Source organism: Neodiprion virginianus, chromosome 2, assembly GCF_021901495.1.
Source record: "Neodiprion virginianus isolate iyNeoVirg1 chromosome 2, iyNeoVirg1.1, whole genome shotgun sequence".
Taxonomy (NCBI): domain Eukaryota; kingdom Metazoa; phylum Arthropoda; class Insecta; order Hymenoptera; family Diprionidae; genus Neodiprion; species Neodiprion virginianus.
The window spans coordinates 38,751,166-38,769,531 of record NC_060878.1 but is presented as its reverse complement, the minus strand read 5'-3'; the positions used below and the strand labels follow the sequence as shown (position 1 = coordinate 38,769,531).

The window sequence follows — 18,366 nt, the reverse complement described above, 5'->3', positions numbered from 1 at the left end:
GTCAAATTTGGTGCCCTAACCTTCGTGCGAGTCAAGGTTACAAAGCACAAATCATTTTTATAGGTTGTTTCTTTTTTACAACACACACACACACGCACGCACGCGCGTATATGCAAAAAAAAAAGAAATTTTTTAATTTTTGTTTTTAAACGCGAAGGTGTACGCAAATATACGCATCGTGCAATATTGTACGCATATACGTATGCGTATAAATATACACGGTCAGACGGCGCGTCGTTAAAGATTTTGAAATAAAGTTGTCAGCACCGTGACATCTGCGGCTTGTAACTCGACATCTTGCTTACGCAAGAAGGATGAAGAAGATTACGAAAATGAGAAATCAAAGAATTATGACAATATGATTAGTATACATATATATAACATATGTATATAAAAAAAAAAAAAAAAACATCAACGACAATTTCTTCTATTCCGTCTGTTACACTCGGCGCCCTGCGAGAATGAATATTGTCGGAACAACGGCATGGCGAGCAAATAATTATACTGCGTATATTTGTGTGAGTAAACGAAGTAAGGAACAAACAAACAAACTAACTAACTAACCAACGAACGAAATAACAAACTTTGTTACAGTCAGAAGAGAGATCTGGCAGAGAGCAAAGACCAGCCAGCTAGCGCCGGCAGCGTTGACGCATCAAAACGCGCGTATCCGAGTTCTACGAAGAGTATCGTTATCAGCTGATAATAATTGAGTACTTATACACGCAACGTGTACAAGGGACCAACCGTCGGGCAAACGAGCATGAAACACGCGGTTCAACTGTATGTGTATTCGTACTACGTAGGTATAATAATATGTACAAAGCAGAATTGGAAGAAACTCGCTCCCAAGTCGCTGGTGCGTTGCGGTATGTATAAATAAACAACTGCAATTGTAAATTCGAGGGATAGAAATACAGCTGAAATAGGTGAAAACGGAGCAGGTGAAACAGGGAGATTAGAAAAACAATTTTTTCGCGATGCTTTTCGTCAACGCGAAAAGGGATAAGAATATGCGAAAAGAAAGAATGAAAAATATTGTCGTATACAAATATGCATAGAAAATTCGGCCTGTAAAAATTTGTGTTACATATTTTTTACCGCAATCTCGTTATAAAGTCAAGTCGAATATTTTACCAATGACTCCAGAATGCAACAAATTATATGAATCTAGTGCCGACGGATAGAAAATTGATCGTATCGTCAGCGATCGTAAGATTCGTTTCGATTTTTTAAAGTCGTTCTATTGAAGAGTGCTGTTAAAAAATTTGAAAACAAGGCATGAATTTTTTTATTCTTCCTTCTATTTTCGTGGCAAAAGTATTCTTACATTCGCCATAGTATAAGGAGATGAGAGAATCGATCGTGTTCGATAACGGATGCTTAATTGCCTGTACAATGTACATGTACCAACTCGACTTTTTATTTATTTATTTTATTTTTTTTATCCTCTCGAATCTGTTCCATAATTGGTTAAACAGTATTTTTTAATTTACTCCTTTCGGAAATGGTTTCTTTTTCCCCCGAAACCGGTATGTACATATCATGGAAGTTTGAAGTCGGAGAAAACAAAAAGGTTTGACATAAAAAAAAAAAAAAAAAACTTGTTGACATCATGTCACGTCAACCTCGCAATCATTTTAGTACACGGCTAATCCTTTGAGAGTCAAATAAAAAAATAAAACTAAAATTATAAAAAAAAAAAAAAAAAAAAAAAAAATGATCACGCCCGCAAGAATTCCCGCAAGTATTTCCGGTTTCGCCGCGAGTACCGTACGTATATAACATCACATATCGCTTCGGAGATGGTAAAGAGCGAGAGAGAGAAAAAGGGTCGAAGGTTGGCGCAGGGAGACAGGGAGTGGGGGGGGGGGGGGGGGGGGGCGAGATGGGGGATCATTGACCGTATAACGAATGCTTTGCTGCACCGAGACGACTGGGCTACAAACACACGTCTGACGGACCGCCGCATTCTGCAAACTGTTCCCGTGACGTCGTCGACGTCGCGCTCGACGAACGAGTCTATTTTTCATCTTCTTGCATCATCGGCAATAAATATGCACAACGACAATAATATACTTATGAGAAAACGAACGGCGTTGATGGATCATTAGCTATGCGTCGATATTCATTTGTTTTTTAATTCCCTACTATAACTAGTTATGCGTGATACGTTAAATACACGTAAGGAAGGCAACAGGTGTTTGAAAATAAAATTTGTCTTCCGTTCGTCTGCCTTTGTTGTAATTATATGTATACACCTCGAGAAAAAAAGGAATTAAAAATTAAATTACCATGTAAACAACGATAATGATAATGATAACGATGATAATGATAATGACAATAATGCACGAATCTTAGGCACGGACGCGTGTGTATTACACAACGATAAGTGCAACCTGCGCCATTGTTCGCCGCCTCGGGTAGATTATAATATAGGATACCGGATGCAACTTGTGCATTACTTATGTACATATACGTATAGACGTATGTTCAGCCAGGGTAAAGGTATTATCTCGACGCGATAAAGTACCTACGATGCATAGAGGGGAATGAATCTCTGAACGAACGAACGAACGAACGAACGAACGAATGAATGAATGAATGATAAGCAGCTATATATAAGAGACGGTGAAGAAGTACGTCAGCGGTTTGTTTCACTTGCCGAAACATTTCGACGTACGTATGTTTGTATGTGTATGCGTATTGTCTGGACGGATTGCATACCTTCCGGAAAAAGAAAAAAAAAGAAAAAAAGAAAAGAAAAAAGAAAGTGAGATTGAGAGGATATGCAATTAGTCTAAATTGAATTTTTTATGACTTAGTAGCACCAACGTTTACTGAAATCTGACGATTACAGGTTATTTTGAAAATTATTACTTTGAAAATAAAATACACGCAATTGAGAATGTAACGGAAAAACGGCGATTTTTAAATCGGGAAATCCACCGTCTTACAGGCAGGGATTAGAGTTGAGATAAAAATTTGAAAAAAAAAAAAAAAAAAAAAAACATCAGGAAATTGCCTTTGAATTATTTTTAGTCGATTTGGTAGGTGAATGATAAAAATTTCTTCCCAGCCCTAAATAAAGTATACTCTGGTGTAAATAGAGTATCGATCAATGTTTCAGATTTCAATTCGAGCATCGGAATATTATCGTTCTCATTTCCATCAATTCTTTTCTTCCGCAGATAAACTTACATTTTTTACGGATACATATTCTGGATGTGACATTTCACACGACAATATCAATTAATTATTTTTAGATTGCATACATCGAACGCGCGTTTTTTACATAATGATTCAATATTGATTCTGTACTTCTGTAAAATAATTACAGCGACAGTGGTAATATATAATAATGTATAACAGCTGTTGCGAAATTGAAAATAAACTTAAAGAATTTCGAATGCCGCCCGTTTCTCTCGTTTTCCATGCATACATGTATATACCATACATAACATACATAACATAAGTGTAATATAAATGAATATAGTACACAAGATATTAGGGAGATACGTTTGTGCATTACATACGTTACTATATATATATATAGGTATATATAAATACACACGCGTTTAGTCGGCTGAGTTGCTGTAAACAAGCCTTAGAATGTAATAATTTAAAGTTTCTCTCGACGCGCGCGGTCAAGCAACTGAAATTGCGTAATATACTGCCACCGAGTATGTGTAGTAACGAACGGCAGCCTCTGCAATTAGATAGATCTCGGCGATTGCGAATAGTCGCCGTGTTTGAGGAGAGAAAAAGAAATAAATATGAAATAATACATGTCGCGTGTCTAATGATAAAAATACGTGTACGCCATTATACGACCTTTGACCACGCGCGTAAAGGTAAAATGGCGTACTTTATTTTCTTCTCCCTTTGTATTTGTGTGAAAAATATGATGATACGTTCGGAAGAAAAATTTGGTAATTGAAAAATGGGCCAACTGACGGTAAAAATGTCGTAATTACTGTCGGTTATGCCCTTTCATCGGGAACTAATTACATTTTTCGGTTAATTTTAGTGTTGACAAGCGTTTCGAGTACTTTCGACGCGAAAAATAGCCAAACGAATAAATAAATAACACGCCCTTTTACCATTTACATCAGACACGCGGTATGCAACATAAATTTACGGCAAACAGTCGGCTGACAAATAAATATTCGTGTTTGAAACGTTGTGCCGAATTCACGAGAAAAAAAAGTTTTAAAAAAAAAAAAATGAAGGAATGAATAAACCAAAGAAATAAACTTCACGAGTTTCGCAATATCGTAAGTCAATTATTGTACGACAATTAATTAATCGAGTGATATCGGGATTTTGTTTAATAACACGAAAATCGACGCACAGACGCGTACAAACTACACTTTGCTTTACGTATATATGGAAAACGAAGGCTAGCGGAAAGCGTGATAAATCGAAAGACGAAAACGAATTGGATACGAGTTGTAAGAGGAGTGGAAGAAGCGCGGTAAGCACGACACTCTCATTCATCGTCGTGTAAATTGATCCCGTGACTTAGCACAGCGCTTTAAAGTGGAGAGAACGATTATACTCGAGTGACGTAATCGGAATCACTTTCGATTCACCGCATCAGTCTGCACGGAGGCGGAAACGAGAAGAAGATATCGGAATTTAATATTTTCCACTTTATACGGTCTGTTTTTCATCGAGTTTGTATAATTCAAACAACGAGAAACGAAGTTCCAAAACAACGACGAGATAGATATGTACTTCTCGGACTGTTTGACGTGTTTCTTTCATTCCTAAGAAAAAATAATTAAATTCTTTTTCATTTGACTTTGAAGGTTTAATGATTATACACAAATATATATTGTCCCCCCCCCCCCCCCCCCCCAAAGTATCGGCATCTTTTACTCTCAATTTTCGCGAAAAAGACACGAAACGAAATTTAAAAAGCTAAACAGAAAAAGCAACTCTACGTGACGGAAATCGATCGATCAAACCTTTGATTGCGAGAGTTATAATCGATATGATCGGTGGATCGTTTAACCCGAGGCTGCATCACCGGCGTCATTCCTCGGCCTCTCTTTCTACTCGCTTCTCTTTTTCGCAAACGTCTTGGATCAGGTATAAGAGAGCCTGCGGTGAGTATATGGAAGTCGCGTACTCCTCGGAACCTGAACCATTAACGGGATGTTGAACTTGGGAGGCAGCACCGCGAGCTAAAAACGCTAACGGCGATTATAATGGTATGCCGAAGATCAAAGGGTTGAAGCCGCTGTTAGGACTTGACGCGAATCTCTCACGCGTTGTTCGCCATATAGGTTAAGTATACGCGTAACGGTATCAAGTAAGTATAATAATGATACAAGCGGGATGCGAGATTTGAGGGAATCTTTGTTATTCTTCCTAAGCTTTACTCGTGCGTCACATGTTCTACAAACCGTGATATGGAAATTCCCTAAGATCTTCCAAATTTTTCACCATTATTCAATTACACGCTCTCTGATCCCTTGAATATTTTTCAACAATTTTCTTTCAAGGTACACCCGCGAGATTTATTTTACTATTCTGACAATATTTTTTTTTTTTATCCACTCTCGTTTATCACCCCAGAATACGCACGTTGACATTTACACGGTGAGGATTTCGAAAAAGAGATTATTCAACAAATTTCTTATTACACGTAGTTAAATTAATACACGTGAGTAAATTTTCTTGCAAATATTCCAGCGACGTTGTATGCGGTTGGCGTACACATGCATGAATAATAAGGATTTGCAGATACGCGTTACGCTTTTACAACTATCGTACGTACGTGTAGTAAAGTATCGTACCTGTAATACCTGCACGCCCTGTGTCATAAGGTGGGTATTACTATGTCATGTACAACCGGTGACTGCAAGGAGGTGGGGACAAAGACAGACGTACATTAACGTTTGCATAATAAATACATAACACGGGCCCCGCAAACTTTCTGCCCTGATACACGGTCAGTCTTACACAAGTATAACATGTATCATACGTATGGTACGTTACACGGACAGCATGACGCGGTTGGTGCCATGCCGGCTGCAATTTGGTGGCGATAAAATACCCGCTGCTACTTGGAGCTGATCGCGAATGCGAATTCCTCTGTGAAATTTTCTTACAGAGCGTTGTCTGTTTTTAATCGCAATCATCGTTTCGCGGAATTTGATAAAACTTTCGCGACAAACGGTGGAAGAGGAAAACCGATACGAGAGCAAAAAAAAATATAGAAAAAAATATTCTTTATATCCACGCATTTGTAAATAATATCTTAACAACGACGACAAAACATACGGGAGAGTGACGGAGAAGAGGGGGGGAAAAAAAAATCGATCATCAATTTTTTACAACAACGGATTGTAAAGGTGTGACATGATATGTTTGATACAGTTGCTCGCTTCTGTACGTACTCGTGTACGTACGTGACGTACATTATCAACATGCATATATTTATATGTCTGGTTGGAAGATAGATTCTCGAATATAAATTATGCGACAGGTACACACAATATAAATGTGTAATCATTTTTCAAGTTGTAAGACCTAAAGAACGCGCGCGCGAGTTGTGAAAGAAAATGTGATAAAGCTATTACAGTGTGACTAAGCGTTTCTGTGGTAATTTATGCTCAACAATATTACACTTGATACGTAGATAAATTAAAATTCGTCATTCCCGGTGAAAATTAGAAAGAAAAAAAAAAAAAAATAGTACAGACAACGTATTCCAAGTAAATGCGTTACGTCAAATGCTGCGGACATAAAAAGAGAATAATAAAAAAAAAAACAATCTGAACTGTCGTATGAAATTTTTATTCTCCAGTAATTTGAAATTGAATACAAGGATAGGGAGGAGTAAACTTTAAAGTAAAGTCATTTAATCGATTGATCAAACCGGCTGATGAAATGGCGTAAAACTTGAAAATGAAAATGAAAGATTAGAAAAGGAAAAAAAAAAAAAAAATACTATCCAAGAAAAATGAAGGAAAATACTTGTCATTTGAATTCAGAATCAGCAATTTATTCGGAGAATAATTAAAAAAAAAAAAACAAAAAAAACCTCGCAACTCGCCAGTTGTTCCATAAAACTTTACGTTTTTGAGGAGCATTAGTACAACGAAATAAGTATTGGTTTAACTAGGTGAAAACCCGAAGGGGAACGTTTCCCTCGAGAGGGAAGTAACAGGCACACCAAAATAAACACAGGCATCAGGGATGCTTATCGCCTCGGCGTCCTACTCTCGCAACTACATATATACATGATATAACTTACGTACATGGCAAGGTCAGGGTTTTATCCCGCCCAAAATAAAAAACGAAACAGTTTAAAAACACGTAATTCACCGTCCGATGTGCAGTGAGAAACGTTTCTCCGTTATTTTTATTTATTTTTATTTAATATTATTATTAACCCAGGAAACTTTTTCAACAGAAGCGTAAGATTTGAAATGATAAAATATACGAAGAGATAAAAAATTTCGTAGCGCATATCGGTACAGTTGGAAAGTTCGTTTCTGGATATAAAATTGAGTCCGAAACTCGTTCGAGTATAAGATATAAAAAATTAAAGCCCACCATTCTTCAGAACGCTTCGATTAAATTCCAACTTTAGAACAAAATTCCCCAATTTCTTGTAATATTAGGTCAAAATCAGACTCGTGCGTTTAAAATCGTTATAAATATAGCGACGCCAAGGGCAACGATCAACAAACTTGAAATTCCATAGTGTATAAAACACCGGAGTTTGAAAGCCGGACGTCGTAAGCGTGCGCGTAAGGTCAAGGATCGCGTTTGCCTAACATGCGTGAAAATGCGTGTGCGAAAAGAAATAATAAATGAAATTGTATACAAATAGCCAAAAATCGAAGATCTAAACCGGTGGTTTCGACATTTGGACTCGTTGAAGTGAGAAAAATACGCTGCATGACAAGCGCGAGGCATTGCAGAAGTATCGAATACGACAAGCTGTGATCGGAGGTGTAAGACAAAATTGTGCAAGCAGCGCTTCGTGCCAAGATATATGAAAAATTGCGTTACTGCAGGTTTGTAACTCAAGCTTACGGAGAAAACGAACTGTCACCATTTTTTCGCGGTAAAAGAAAAGCATTCTTCATCGTCGATACGATTTTCAAGTTTAGCTTCCAAGAAAGTTGACTTGAAAAATTTTCATTCGCGTATCGTACAATTTGTTAAATTCAATAACATTCGCCAAATTCCGTACAAAAATTAGCCACGAATCAAGCAAACCTTGACTTGCATCGTATTGTTAGAAATAAAAATCAGTTTACTTTAGTCAATTTTTTATAAATATTAAACGTTTCCTATTTGTACCAAATATAAGACTCATTCGTATGAAAACTATCCGAGCCAATGTTTATCAAACACAAGGTTGAAGTTAGTAACGTCAACGTAACGAAACATCTCGGGGAAAAAAACATTACCGTGCAATTTTTCAAATGACTTTCAACGAGTTTGCTTTTAAAAATACGAGTACGTTTTGTTTATCATGGTTTATAAAATTTCAGATGATCCTCAAGTTGCGAATTAACGAGTTCTCCTAAACACGTGCATCGTTAAAGTAACGTTACTAACTTCATCCTCGTTATTAAATAACATTAAATTTTGTCTTTCGTAGCAGGTTTTTTTTTTTTTCCTTAAATTATTTTCCGCCAAGTACTGGTCAGTCAATCGCAAATTAGACGGCTCGAATTGCAAAGAGACAGTTTTTTGAAACAATTGAACACCGAAGCACTCGGACGTATTTTCAACAATTCGACATTCCCTTCCCATCCACCCTTCAGCAGAATTTCCGTATCCCGGACAAGCGGAAATAAGAGAAAATCGTGCGTACGCGTGTGATGGCAAGAGATAATAATAATAACAATAATAACAACAATAATAATAATAATAATAAAAAGAATAACCGTCAAAATATACAACGTAAAAGAATTCACCAAATAATTCACAAAGTGAAAATCAACTCACTGATAATTATGCGGGATAATGTGAAAAGATTCCTCAGGATTCCACATCCGCGTCCGATTAAAATTAACAAAATCCGTACGACACGACGTAACGAATCAGGTAAAAACAATACATCGTACATATATATACTTCATACATATGTGTTTGTATATATATATATAAAACGTATACATATATAGCACATCCGTTCACTGCGTTCCGTCGAACCAAAACAAAAAAAGTGTAAATTGTTTCGAGTAATATGTTACAGGATAGATGATTAGAGAAAAAATAAATGAAAAAAAAATTAATACCAACAGCAAGAAAACAAACCGTTCCAACACACTACACACGTATCAACGAACGTATAAAACAAGCCCGACGAAACACGGGATGAGAAAACCGACCACTTTTCCCTGGCATTTCCTGCCACCTTACTTGCGATATTCCTACTCGATATTTTAAGGCGACGCGACGCGACGCGACGTGACGTAACGCGACCGAGCCGACGTAGAAGGCGTACAATCGCGAACTGATGTCGGATTGTTTCCTCCTTCGCGGCCGTAAGCGAGAGCCGAGAGCGCAGCCAGTCAGCGACGTCGTCTCATGGCGTCTTCTGGCGTCGACTTTACGAACGAGATTTATTTATAGCGCGAGTACTGTTTGTCCACCTCCTTGCCCCTCCCTCTCCTCCTCCCGCCGCCTCTCGCTTTTCTTTCCGTAGGTACCAACCTACCTGGGTACCCACTCTCGATGCGCTCTGCTAACTTCGATTAAATTTTACACTCGTAACACGTAACGATGCACGCTCGGTGGTTTCGTAATTCTACTTCAATTGTTTTTTTTTTTTTTTTTATCCACAAATGAAAAAACCATCGACAATAAGAACGGAAGATCACAAACTGCGAGAGATTCAAACGATACGGATCTACGTTTGTTTGATATAATTATAGAACGACGTCGGAAAATATTCAGTTGTATAATAATAATAATAATAACAACAACAACAAAAACGCACGTACGCGTGTATAATATTGTTTACTCGTTTGTTGGTTACCCGAGGCGTCAATAATTACGCAGCCAGCATCGCGGTGGTATAATTTTTGCAATAATTATGTATTGTTCGTATTTATTAACCTGAATTATGATATGTATGAATATACATGTACATATAACGTATGTACCAAAGTCCCGACGTGACAAGAGAGCCCCTGCGGTAACAGATTCCAGAAATAGCGCATACATTACACGGCGACCGACCGACCTCCGTTTTACATTGTTTTTTTATTTAAAGAATTATACATTGTAGCCTACGCACGACGAATATTATATTTCAGTAATAACAACGTTGAACACGGGTATGTATGCATACGAATAATATGTATAATGTATAACAGATATAATTATCACAATTTTCCGATCGCGTATCTTGATACGCGAGTTGTCATTTGTGTTGTGTTCTTTTTCTTTTTTGTTTTTTCTTTGCCGTTGTAACGCAGCGTAATATTTTTCGATGAAATCTATTTCTTAAAAACGAAATCACACCGGCATCGAATAACGATGTATTATTAATAATTGCGAGCGAACGAGAAATTTTAAAGTTGCGAGCTAAATCGCGCGAGTTGACGGTTGAGTGTGAAATTGAAAATGATAAAAACACACAAGACGCAAGATGTCGGCGCTCGGTCGACCTTATCAGCGTTGACATACATACATTTTCTCGGCTCTACCGCACCGGTTAGATCCGGTCAGCTGGACCAAATGCCGGGGAATGTAAAGAAGCGTAATTACACCTAATCGCGATATAAGCGAAACACGTATCCGTACGTACGTGGCACGTATATTGTAATATGCGTTGTACCCGCCTTACATGTTCTGTGATAATAATTTATAACAAGAACTATCAGCCCTCAAATTAAATACTTTTCGCGATTAAAAAGTCCGCCGTCGTGTATTGAAAACATAACATATCAAAAGTAACAACATGAGGAAAAAACCGAATCGCAATCGGGTTAAAACGCTTTCAAAATATGTCGAAACTCGCTTCGTATGTATTACATAAACATACATAATACGAGCTTCGAAATATTTTCAAATATACATATACGCATGTATATTTTATACAATCATTCGATACACTTATCGTAACGTAATGAAATCGTATAACAAATCGTTTCCCAAAGGTGAATAATCTTATTAATTATACCACACCGAACGATATATACAGGTCCAAGTAAATACCTAGTCTTTTTTTTTTTTCCTTCTTCACTTCTAGATCGCTCAACGTTACAAATTATTACGATCTGGGTCTACGTCGGAATAGGAAAATGAGCAAAAAAAAAAAAAAAAAAACTGCATCGCGTATATGTTTTATCATATGTTCAAATCCAATGTTTTCCAGGGAGTAAAAAAATTTCTTCGCAGCGACGTTTTATCCGAAGCCTATTATACTCCGAGTAGGCAAAGTGCGTCTCGACGCCGGTCGACGCCGGTTTAGTTCCGCGGCAACCTTCCCGGTTTCCCCGCTGCTAGGCCGACCGCTAACAGGTGGTTACTACTGCTGATCTCAACCACTGCTCGACTACTCGCCTCCGCTCGGTTCCTAGTCCTCTCTACCCACCGGCCAAGGAATGCCGGTCAACGACGCGTCCGACCGACTCTGCCGCCCTCCAAACGTTGGCGACAATTTTTAATTTATCGGCTGATTGAGCGGTAACTTAATGAGGGGGGGGGTGCTTGTTTGGTTTTTTTTTTTTTTTTTTTTTTTCATTTTAAAGATACCGAAAGCACTTGGAGGAATATCAGTCCGAGGGCTTTTTTTTTATCTACGATTTCAAGAATATTTCACAATTTTTTTCACCGAAATTAATAACAAAATTGCGGCATGGCGGATATAAGTAGCGAACGACTCTGAAATCGAGGGTTTTTTGCGGTGGCGAATCCTCCGACATCACTCTTCCCAACTTGTAACGGATAAAACGAATTTTTACGAGTTAAAAACGTCGTTTCGGATTCGAGCGGGAAGTGCGAGCGTTGAAAAAAAAAAAAAATTTTACTCACAAATATACGCGATTATGAACTAAAAAAAACTTCATTTTTCCACCATAAAATTTCTGAAAAAAAAATTCGGTATTGAAATTCAAAAAATCTAACTAGAGGTCAAATCGGTAAACAAGTTTTAAAGATTGTGTGAAAATTTCAAGTCAATCGGATGAAAATTAACCGAGGAATCTGAGTCACCGAATTGAAAACGTGGTTGTTAGCTACTTATATGCGTCATGCCGCAATTTTCTTACCAACTTCAATGAAAAAATTGTGAATAATAAATCTCTGAAACTCAAATAGCTACAAGTGTTTTCATTTTCTTTAAAAAACAAAAATTCAAAAAGAAGTATGATCTTACACCAACAAACTCCCCCTCCCCCTGCCCCTCGTCATATTTTCAACTAACAATAAGATCATGTGGTTCTTCTGGGTATTTCGTAGAGTGAGATTTTACGACAGAAAATTTCGAATAAATATTTGAAAAATTTTACTCCTGTGAAAAATACGAAGGAAGATTATTAGACGATTTTAGTGAGCGATCAAAATTTTTTTTTTACCTTCAAGGTAAAATATGAATACTGTCAGAGTGACAGACGCGTTTTTCATTTCCAAAGGAATCACATTTATACATCACATTATTTTACGTCACACGGTGTAAACGAATCAAACGTCGAAGTAATTTTTATTTCCGTGTAAAGTGTTTCTAATGAAAGAAAGGGAGATAAAGAGATCCGAGACTTTGATCGTTACGCAATTCTTATAATAACGTATCTGACAATGAGATTTACTTCGGTGGGCGACAACTTTCTTTAATTTGAAATTTCAAATACAACACTATAAACTACCTCAGACTCTCTTTCGATTGTTTATCCTTTCGATTGTTTATCCTTTCGATTTAATATCTCACTATTATTTATTGTATTACATAATTAACTCACAATACACAGTTCGTAACAATTATTACATGCGGCTGTTTTTATTTTTCTTTCTAAAAAATTCTTTAACGCAAAGGAGAAAAATATGAATCTTGGTAAAATATATCGTTTATGTTAACATGCCAAGAAAATAAAATGTGTAACAAAAATTAAAAAAAAAAAAAAATGTGTACGAAAAATTCTGTACAATAATTCATGCAATAACAATAGTTTCAATCCCACCGACTTTTTCGCATTCTGCGCAACTGCAACACTTAATACACTCCTTCAAATCGCATATATGTATTCAGGTTTAGATACATACATATATATATACCTATACATACACACATCTGTCCAATAATGAGATTTCGTTGGAATTGCGTCGTAAGCTTTTCTCGCAGTTCCTGCAACCGACGATGCAACTATCCATAACAACCCCCAACCCTAGTCGATTATCCGTCAAGTTTTAATTAACCCCCGTAAGGAAGGTAGGCAATTTCTATACCGTTATCATCATCATCGTCATCGTCGTCCGCCGCCCCTGAAAGCTCGCTCAACCAGCCGAGTTGGCACAAGCCGGTTAAAAATAAAGTCAAGGTCAGGTATTTTCCCTTCACTTCCCTCCTCCTTCGCCCTCCTATCATTCATCGATCCGTCGTACTTGATGCTATTAGTCGCGCACACGTACGCACATTTATAATATATATTACACTGTGTTGTATAGCCAAAGGAAGTGGGATTAAAAAAAAAAAAAAAAAAAACAATTATATCCAAACATACCTTATTACGCCGCATCAGGATGCGAACAGTTAGACGATTGTGAAAAGATGGCGTTGAATATTCCGCTCTATTTTCTCAACACGAGTTTTATACTCCCACTTATATTCGGCAATAAGGATTTTAAATCGCTTCTTCGACTCATCCGATCGAACTTCAAGTATTACACTTTCGCACACGTACTTAATATTCACGTAACTACATATCAGAGAGTCGAAGTCCATACCTGTATATAAATACGAGACAGAACTGATGACGAATAATCCGACATTATTTCCACGGTGAAATTAAAAAATTGTCAATCAATTCGTTCTCGGACAATATATGTATAGTCTATAGGTATGCAGATACTCTGCATGAGTCACATATGTCTGTTATTATCTATAACCGCATGTTATTTATAGAATACCGGATTATACAACGATGAAAATCTTGAAAAGCCGTGTGTAATCTGCGTGTAAGGAATTGGGACTAACAATAAGTAAAAAGAAGTTGCAAATCGACGACAATACCGACTTTGCCATCTGCATGGCAAGCCTCCTTCTCCTCCTGCTCTTATAGAAGGCTTGTACGTACGCATTATACTGTAGTTTATTGTTAGTAACAGGATGTGCAATTTCCTGCAATTCTCCGATGCTTTCACGCTACCTTTTATATATATATATATATATATATATATATATATATGGAAAAATTGCCATATACATTTATATATAGTATTACACGGCAACAAATAGAGTGAGACACGTGATTATCATTGTGATATTTATATACACTCTAAGTAGTCACTCGGCGCATGTTTTATTCTCAACTATACATATACGTATACTCACCCGCCAACTTGCAAAATGCAGCAAGGGCTCACCGTCTGCAGTTTTCTTCGGTATTTATGGTAGCTACAACTGGTAGGAAGAGGGTGAGAGAAGAAATGGAGAAAGGAAGAAAGAAGGGCAACGAAGCAAAACCAAATAAAGCAGAATGTGTTGGGAAAAAAAGAACGGAGAAAGGAAATAAAGTGAGGAGAACCGACGTCACTAACCTGAAACAAAAGAGAACGAGTGGTTAATACGCGTGTACGAGCGGTGGTTGAAAAACGATTAACGAAGGTTTGCAAAACTCGAAATAAAAAAAAAAAAAAGAAAAAAAAAGAACAGCAAAAATACGACAAAAACGCGAAACTTTCCGCAGTCGTTACTTGCGGTATAAAAACGAAACCGGGTACGCACGCACGTTCATGGTTGCTAATTTTAATGCACATTTAGTATTACTGCGAAGAAATACGCCATACTTCAACTTGTATGTTATATACGGTTCGGGGCACAGTCGTAAATTTATCAATCTACATACATATCGCTGAACGCACATATTGTACTATATCGCGCTAACGCAACGCGAATTGTATCTATCGTTTCTTTTTAAGAGAGTGTCGAAAAGCTTTTCGAAACTTTGCACACACGAATGCACACGGGGTCTTTTAACCAATCGCATTGTCAGCCAGGATTAATTACACGATCATTTTATTTTCTGCAAATCAAACACGTGTGCGCAAGTCGTGTTTATTCACCTTATTTTGCAGGTTATAATCTTTACCCATTCGCAGGATACGCGATGAGAAAATTTTATCAATTTACTGGATTTCCAATCCCCACCATCCGGGAGGCCGTTTCATCGTGCTAACCGATTGAAAATATGGCAAATTCAATGTTCGTTGAAGATCGAATTATGCAATGAAGAAACGAAAAAAATTTAATAAATTATTTTTCCAATAAAATGGTCAGTATATAATTGCTGGCAGTGCAGGTATATAGGAGCAAAAAAAAAAGAAACGAAAGGAAATAGAATAAATCAAAAACGAGATTGATTACTCGATTCCACGGTAATTTACAAGCCGTACGTATGTTCAAGAAATCCATTACAACGTGAGAATCAATCATAGCGTGCAAGTAAAATAAAATAAAAACCTTGGACAAAAACGAAAAATAAAAACAAAGAGCAGGTCTTTTTCTTTGTATTCCACATATGTATTAAATACACGTAACGCATACGGATGCATACGCGCAAAAAGAACGAGAAAAACAAAAGAAAAAGGAAGCAATGAATGAGAATGGAATGAGATCGGATCCTGTACATTTAACAACTTCTATTAATTTAGCCAATTCCAATTTTAAACCGTGAATATCTCGAGAACGGTGATAGATACGGCAAAAATAGCAATAACTCGGGGTCAGTTGGAGGGGGAAATTGCAAATATATATATATATATGTGTATATAAAGGCCGAGCGTATTACGCGTTCCTCGCGGATCGTGAAAAACAATGGCGGATCACGAGAGTGCGGATTATTTATAAAACGTAATTTGTGTAATCGTCGAAAGAAGAAAAGAACGAACGACGAGGAGGAGGTTGTGCAACGCGATTATCCGCCGGGATTCTCCGACTTGTTCCAACTGCGCATTACACACGCACACAAACGCGCAAACGCAGGGTAACGTAATAGATGACGTAGGTATAAACGTAGAGGCGAGAAGAGGGAGGAGAGGACGGACCGATGTTCAAAGCGCAACCCGATGGGGGGGATGAAAATATTCCAGAAATTATATCGAAATTATATCATTGCGCAATACCGCCGATTACATCGACGCCGTTACCGAAACAATATACGTAACGATATTGACCTGTCGGCTGTTATACGTAACGAACGCATGGATATACCTATCGTATATACCTCGTTACCTACACGTTATCCACGCGTGTGTGCAAGTATTAACAATGCACAAAATACCTACGCGTAAACAATCGTGGACAGCCTCCGGAGCTCTGGCGTGTAATAACGAAACGTATTTAACGATAAGTACAATAACGTCAGCTCCGCGAACTTTGCCCCTTTTTTTTCTCTCTCTCTCTCTCCGCGTCTCCCTCGCTTTGATTGTTTCTCGTTTTCTTCTCGATATAATATATCAATCAAGGCTAATTTGCGTAACTCGGAGCCCGATTACAGATATACAGATATATACAATATGCATATATGTATACAGGTATAAGTATAATAAATACGAGTATAAGGTACGCGTACAGAGAAAGAAGAAACCGGCCCCTCCTCGTGCTGGATGAAATCTATTCTCGGACTAGTTACGTGTCCATTCATTTTACATATAATTAACTTGTACGCAATTAAGATAAATATATTAAATCACGAACCGTTTATTACCGAATATATTATACATGGTATACGTTGCACGTAGTTGGAGAGTTTTTTAAATTAGGTGGAAAATAAAATGTAAGAAATAACGTGGCGCTCTTTAACGTATACGTTATTCCCGAGTCATACACACACAGGTACGCAATTATTTTGAATTTCTAAATAATACAGTGAAAAATAAACAACCCGAAAGAGATTCAATAGAAAATAAAATACCCCGCGAACTAGGAGTAACGAGATAAAGAAAAACTTTAAAACAAATAACCGTCTCTCGAGATATTGTCGAGAGATTCTCAGCGTGAGGCGGTCGCGATAATTATAAATACGAACCCTTTTTAACGCCGAACCGTTCTATTTTCAAAACCAAACCGTCGCTATAACTACAACCATATATTGCATTCCATTATTATACACTAGGTACGTATTGCGATCGGTGACGAATTTTCTGTATCAAAAGAGATTTAAAAAAAAAAAAATAATACAATTTAGTTAGCTGTTAAACAATTTTTTTTTTAAATATATACATATACCTATATACTTATATACACAGTAGGTTTGCAAATGCGAGGCGTAGATTATACTTATTTATACACAGAGATCAGGTACACGTTCGTTGTACATGGGGTTGGATAGGCGTCTCTTATTGTAATACATAGACGTATGTAATATGTATATGTACCTATATTGTACATAACACGCGTGTATGTATATATGTATATATATCAGGAGCCGCGGCTCGTAAGGCAGGATGAAAACTAAAATAGTGGCGTTCCGTTCGAAAATACCGGAGCTAAAAATACGGGTAAAAATAAACTGGCACACGTGTAAAAACAGAAATTAATATTTGCCGCTACCGAACTTCGATGTAAATGCCTGTATTAACGCGGTTCGCGATAATATCAACGGAGTATATTGTTATACGCGATGATTATACGAGGCGTGTCTGCGGTTCGATGTGCGAAACGCGCGTCAACGACGAACGCGATCCGGGAACAAACCCGCAAATACGTACAATGTGCGGTAAATGGGTGATAAAATGAAGAAACAATAAAACGTAACCTCCGGGGCTTGGCCAGTCTCAGCTGTATTTTTGTACTACCCCGGTTTTATGAATAAAAAAAAAATTGAAAAAAAATAATAAAAACAACAACAAACGAATCGTAAAAATAAGCAGGTAAATGTAGTGAGAAGGAGAGGAGAATGAATCGGTTCGAAAATTCTAAATCGATTGTTTTTTCATTAAATTTTCGTCAAGATTCGACGGTGAATCGTCTGCAACGTTGAATGACAAGGGTAGAGAATAGAACGGAAGATAATAATTAATGATATCGTCGTATTAGCTAACAATAAAAAGGGGAGATAAAAATCCGAGTAACTATGGATGAGCAATAAACCGAACATTGTTGATATTCAAATATTCGTACACCTTGATTAGTTGTTGTTTATAATGATTTCAAGAATATATTTA

The 18,366-nt window shown here is 37.2% G+C and overlaps 1 protein-coding gene across 10 annotated transcripts in view; it reads right to left on the bottom strand.

Annotated features, from left to right (window-relative positions):
* LOC124298213 (histone deacetylase 4) overlaps nucleotides 1-18,366 on the bottom strand; it is a 106,479-nt gene that overhangs the window by 54,863 nt on the left and 33,250 nt on the right. For 2 of the 10 annotated variants that reach the window (XM_046749919.1, XM_046749920.1), the window contains exon 1: nucleotides 8,983-9,506. The exons of 7 other annotated variants lie outside the window; for them this stretch is intronic. In XM_046749919.1, the coding sequence (XP_046605875.1) occupies nucleotides 8,983-9,103 (121 nt within the window). In that variant the 5' untranslated portion in view covers nucleotides 9,104-9,506. Of the gene's footprint in view, nucleotides 1-8,982; nucleotides 9,507-18,366 lie in introns of those variants that run through there. One more of the 10 variants, XM_046749922.1, reaches the window with a different exon arrangement.